The sequence below is a fragment of the Rhinolophus sinicus genome, linkage group LG06 (genome assembly GCF_036562045.2).
Source record: "Rhinolophus sinicus isolate RSC01 linkage group LG06, ASM3656204v1, whole genome shotgun sequence".
NCBI lineage: Eukaryota > Metazoa > Chordata > Mammalia > Chiroptera > Rhinolophidae > Rhinolophus > Rhinolophus sinicus.
Window position 1 is genome coordinate 156027317 of NC_133756.1, and position 5678 is coordinate 156032994.

The 5678-nt window shown below is 39.2% G+C and overlaps 1 protein-coding gene across 1 annotated transcript; it reads right to left on the reverse strand.

Annotated features, from left to right (window-relative positions):
- Nucleotides 1-371: 371 nt before the first annotated feature.
- On the reverse strand, nucleotides 372-913 carry LOC109438809 (olfactory receptor 5B21). Its single transcript, XM_019718892.2, is given in 2 exon segments — nucleotides 372-580; nucleotides 583-913. Coding segments are annotated over 2 exon segments (537 nt in total). The 5' UTR covers nucleotides 911-913.
- Nucleotides 914-5678: the final 4765 nt, after the last annotated feature.

Here is a 5678-nt window from a genome sequence, read left to right on the forward strand (position 1 = left end):
GACTTCTGCCGTGTGTCATTGTTCTGTTCTTATCGTAAGTGAATTTCCTCAGGCTTTTTTATTTTTGCAGCACCTAATTACAGAACATCAGAAAGCAACAGGGCTCCAGAAGTGAGTTGAATTATTGAAAAATAGAAGCAAAAAGGGCATAGAAAGCTAATGTCTATTCACAATAGATTCACCAAACTTAAGGTGAGAAATGTAAGCATTTAATTCAAAAGACAAATATCCTCTTTCATAGCCCTTGGGGGGTGAAAATTCTTCTTTCTCCAAACTTTCTGCAAGTTTTGGTAATTATGTAAGACAAAGGCCAAAAACATAGAACAGAGTGCAGTCTCTCTGAAGAAAGGTACGTTTATTCAGGTTAAAGTTCAAACAGTGTATCTACTGGAACTGTTAATCGCATTAGAACCACAGAAGGAGAATCTAAAGGTGTCTGTTGTGTGGATGGAAGCATTGAGGAAGCAACAGACATAGGAGCCAATAGCCAGCAGGGCACACACAGTTGCTGTCATGGTGATGGTGTAATGCAGAGGTCTACAGACAGCTGCATGGTGGTCAGAGACCATGAAGGCCAGAGGTAGAACTCGACCGTGGCAAAACCCACAAAGAAGAACTGGGCAGCACATCCATTGTAGGAGATGGCTTTGTTCCCTGACTGCAATGCAGCCACCATCTTAGGAGCTATGGCTGATGAATCACCCAGGTCTACAAAGGAGAGGTTGCTGAGGAAGAAGTACATCAGACTGTGAAGACGGGAATCTGAGTGGATGATTGCCAACATTCCCCCATTTCCAGCCAGAGTGATGAGGTAGATGAACAAAAGCAGCAGGAAGAGGGGAAGCTGAAGATTGGGGTCATCAGTTAATCCCAAGAGGATGAACTCTGTCGCTTCTGTGCTATTCTCCATTGGAGTCAACTTCAATTTAGCCTGGTGATTAAAGAATAGAAGCCAAAGCAAAGCCGATGAAAGTATAAGAGGAATGATGGGATGGCAGTGTTGGGGAAGAGGAGAATTTCCCCCTTTATCCTTGTTTTTGCAGCTGGATTAATAATACAACAATAAAAATGCACACAATTAGATTAACAGGAGAAACACCCATTTAATACGTGCGCACGGGAGAATATGATGCTCAGGTCATAAAATGAGGCGCAAAGAAATGATCAAACTAGGCACCTTTTCATACTTCTCAGACAAAGAGACATGGAATTTGTGAGAAGTTGACAGGACAAAGAAAGTTAGTGCTCATTAGAAAGGAATCCAAGCAAGGTTTGGGGTTAGGCAATAAATTAGTCAAGGCTACAAGGTTTGTTTATACACGCTTTTTCGACTCTAGATTTTTTAACTCTGTGATCAGGTTGTCTCTGAGCCCTTAAGGGAAGGGAGGGCACCTGTCACATGGAGATTTATTTCCTGCATTTAGAGAGACCGAGGAGTCAGAGAGTCCCTCCTGCTCCTGCTACTTCTTAAGTCATTTTAATTTGAAATCATCAATTTGCTATTGTGGGATAACTTGGGGCAGCCTGTGCTGGGCCTGACAATATACATACAGACAACTAATACACCAGGGGTGCCAAAAATGTATACAAATGGACACTTTGGTTAATGTTGCTCAAGCAGTAGTTCGCCATAATCAAAAGTGTCTGGATGCTGATGGTAACTACTCTGACCACCTCTTGTAATTGCAGACGTCAAACGTGACTTATACTTATCTTTTGTTATCAGTATATGTTGAGTATTACAATTTTAATACAGTTTTCCTTTCTTAAAATGTGTATACATTTTATTGGCATCCTCTGTATATTAAGAGTGTACTACTATGTGTAAGGCACACGCTAGACCCTTCCATTATATAATAGCGTTTAATCCTGTGAGATTAGTGCTATTCTGCCCATTTGATAGATGAGAAAGTTAAGGCTTGGGGAGCTTAATATGGACCAAAATAACCTAATTAGTCGAGGTCAGAATCAGAGTTCACACCTTTGTGTTTTGGAACCCAAAGTCCACACACTCACAGCTTGGATTATTCTACCTATTTGCATCGTATAAAACAAATTGTGATGTGTCTGGTAGCATTGTTTCCAAGATTTTATTTATTCAATTTTTAAAAATAAAAGAAAACAGTATAAGTGAAAAAGGATAAATCCCTCATTTCTTGCCTGTGTATTTCACTCCCACGAATATAGCCTCGTGGCAATTTCCTGACATTCTCTATGCACATGTAATTACATGGCATTAATCATAATAACAGCTCACTACATCCCAGACACTGTTCCAAGGGCCTTACTTGTGGTTAACTCATTTAATTCTCACACCGACTCTTTCGGGTGGATTCTATTATTTTCTTCATTTTACACAAGTACTCCCTTGTTTCAGATTTGTCACCTTTATAAATAATACTCCATAATATAAAACACGCAAACAGAGCATTTTGCTTTCTTACTTGGATTATTTTCAGTTGAAAATATATGTTACACTTAGTCTCCTTTTTCTAGCTACTATCTCATCCTAAAATCTAGTAGGTTTTAGATGGGGACTGGAGAGCTAGCATTATAAAATAATAATAATAATAATAATAATAATAATAATAAAATAACTATTTCCCAAAGTCACATAACTGGTAAGTGTTAAAACCTTTAATTCCACTGGAAGTAGAATTAAAACCTTGGTCTGTCTGATGTTAAATCCAGGGCTCTTAACTGTAACTTTCAGTGTCTTTATGAGTTTACCCTTCAACAGTGATTTAATTGAAATTTATATTCATATGGTTACAGGGAGATCGTAGATCTCTATCTCCTGTCAGAAGTCTTTGTTATTGATGCTCGTTACAATGAAGTCCTCCCTTCTCTGATTTTTCAAAGCACTTGAGTCTTGGTTGCTTGTCACAAAAATAGCGGGCAATCACCGGGCTCCTCACCTGGTGCTGAGCCCCTTGGGACAGAGACAGTCTTTATCCCCTCTGGCCACCCAGTCCACTGTGGCCTCTTGCACATGTAAACAAGTATTTGGTGAATTGCATCAAACATCTAAGTGTTTAAACATTGTTTTCATGCTAATTCTACAACAAACAGTTTCTTGTTCTCTTGTCCAGCTGGATCCATGTTTTCTGCCAAAATATTAGCTGAGACTTGTGGTATGAAAAATATTCAGAAGTAAAGTGAGATTGGGGATGGACAGGCCTGGAGAGAGACTTGTGTCCTAATTCTAGGGCACAAGTCTCTCTCCTACTGTTTTTCCTCAGCCTGAGGTGGTTTACAGGCTTTTCCTGTCCCTGGTAGTAGGGTGGATGGAAACAGGCTGAGACAAGGGAAGAGAGAAAATGTGTGGAGAAGAAAAGAATGGCAGAAACAAGGGACTAGAAAGAGACAAATGTTTCAGCTCCACTCGACTTTGGCTTACTTTGGCAAGCAACTGCATTGATCAGGTTTGCAAGGAAACTTTCTTATGCCACAAAAAGAATGGGGCTGCCCAGCCTGTCCTGCTTGGATGACAGTTACACACACAAGTGTTGTGGCTGGGATTGTAAGAACTGGCTCAGCCAGCTTGTGAAACACTACTGAACAGGAACCATGATGATATTACACTCCTTCCTTTTCAATTTTTCACCTTTATGAACAATGCTCCAGTGAATAAATACCCTTGCTTGTCCATGTCTTCTCACACCTCTTTTTCCTTGGGATAACTTCCTAGAATTTTATATTTTTCATCTGCTTTTTGCTTATTGATGTATTTCCATCCAGTAATATATCAGTTAACTTTTCAACCAGCAACACTTTCCATTATACTTATCCAGTCCATTCGATTTTTTTTTTCCTTTTGACTGTTGGCATGTGTGTGTAGTCTCTAATTTAGCAGACATAATATCCTATAATCGGTGACAAGCAGTTTCCTGATCTTACATATTAGGAAACTGAGGTATGTAGTGCCCCTTAAGGTTACACTATTACTTAGTTGCAATATCTGTACAATACCTCAGAATAGAATTTCTCAACCTTTGGTTGGAGGTGGGGCCGGGGGGCTGGCAGAGGCTGTCCTGTGCACCGTAGGATGTGTAGCATATCCCTGGCCTCTACCCACTAGATGCCAGTAACACACCTCCTTCCCCAGTTGTGACAACCAACAATGTTCATAGAAACTACCAAATGTCCCCTGGGGTGGTGGTTTGTCTCTGGTTGAGAACCACTGTTCTACAGTTTATAAAACTCGGTGTTCATTTTGTCATCTAATCACAACAATTCCATACGTTACATATTTTAGATGACGTATTTTACAGCATACACATATATTTTATATTTATCTGAGATAAAGTGGCTAGTTCAAGGTCTAGCGTGCCAGCCAAATATTGCTGCTCGTTGGTGGGGGAGTCTAAGTACTGAGATCCTTCACCTAAAATCATATTCATCCTCCGCTCATAAACCAACCTCTTCCCCAACACAAGGTAGGATAACCGACCTGGAAAAACTCCAAGAATGAAAGGCAGCTGACTTGGCATGGATTCTGAATTCTATTCTTAAACATTTATTCAATCAATTTCCTTGGTTAATATTGGCCCCTCGATTGTATTCACCTAATCTATAGGTCTGATTTCTAACAGTTATCACACACGCCCTACATTGAACCGCCCCACACTGCCATCTTCATACATTAGCAATTAATATTCAAGGCATTTTGTTCCCTGGGTGGAAAAGCCTTTCCATTATGCATTGCAGTCACTGTTAATAAATGTGTCTGGATCCAGAGCAGCAAAGAGAAATCTGGAATCATGCAGAGAGAGGAATGGTTTCTTTTACTTAGCACCATCCCCGAAGGGTTGCAAGGCCCAACTCAAATCCCATTGCTGCTGCTGGTGTATTTCCTCCCACTCAAATCCAGCAAAGGCCAAGCTTTTCTGTACAGGTTAAAAATAAATACCAGAAGGAGACTTGAAAAAGACATTTAAAATACATTTAAAGATAGTACAGGTTAAACCGCTTTATTTAATAAACAACAAATGAGAAAGTGTGTTGAAAACTGAAAATCATTAAAACTTAAGGGATTGTAGAAGTCTAAACCACCAAGATAGATAGTCTGGAACTAAAAATTTTATCAAAATTGTTTCTAAAGGGGCTTGATGAATCACCATCAGCCATCACATCCCATTTGGGGAGTTACAAAGGAGACTCTCAATGTAAAACTATTGGACTAAATTCCAAGTAGAAAGAGACAAGGTCTGTCATTGTTTTGTGAATCATTATTCGTGGCCTAGTATGTGCCTGGCACATAGTAGATTTTTAAATATTTGCTAAGTCAATGAATGAACTAGAAGTCCAACAGTTGAGTTAAAATAATGGTTTTAATGCTTGCTAGATGTGGGCTGTAAGGAGGTCAATATCCCTCTATCAAAAGAAGATTAAGTATGACAAAATACAAGAAAAATCCAGTTACTGTGTGGTCTATGGTGGGTGTTCACTACAAACAAATTTATTTATTTTATTATTAAACTGATGGTTGATCGTATCAACTTGGTTCTTGGATTTTTGTTAACGTCAGTTGGTAGCAACATTCTATCTAGCAATGACTATGTCAGTTTCTGTTTAAGAAATTGTGACCCAAAATTATGACCTATGGGAGCCTCACTCTGTCTCAATTTTTTGTGAAATGTGGCAGAGTCGGGAAAATGAAACTGAATCATTTTTAT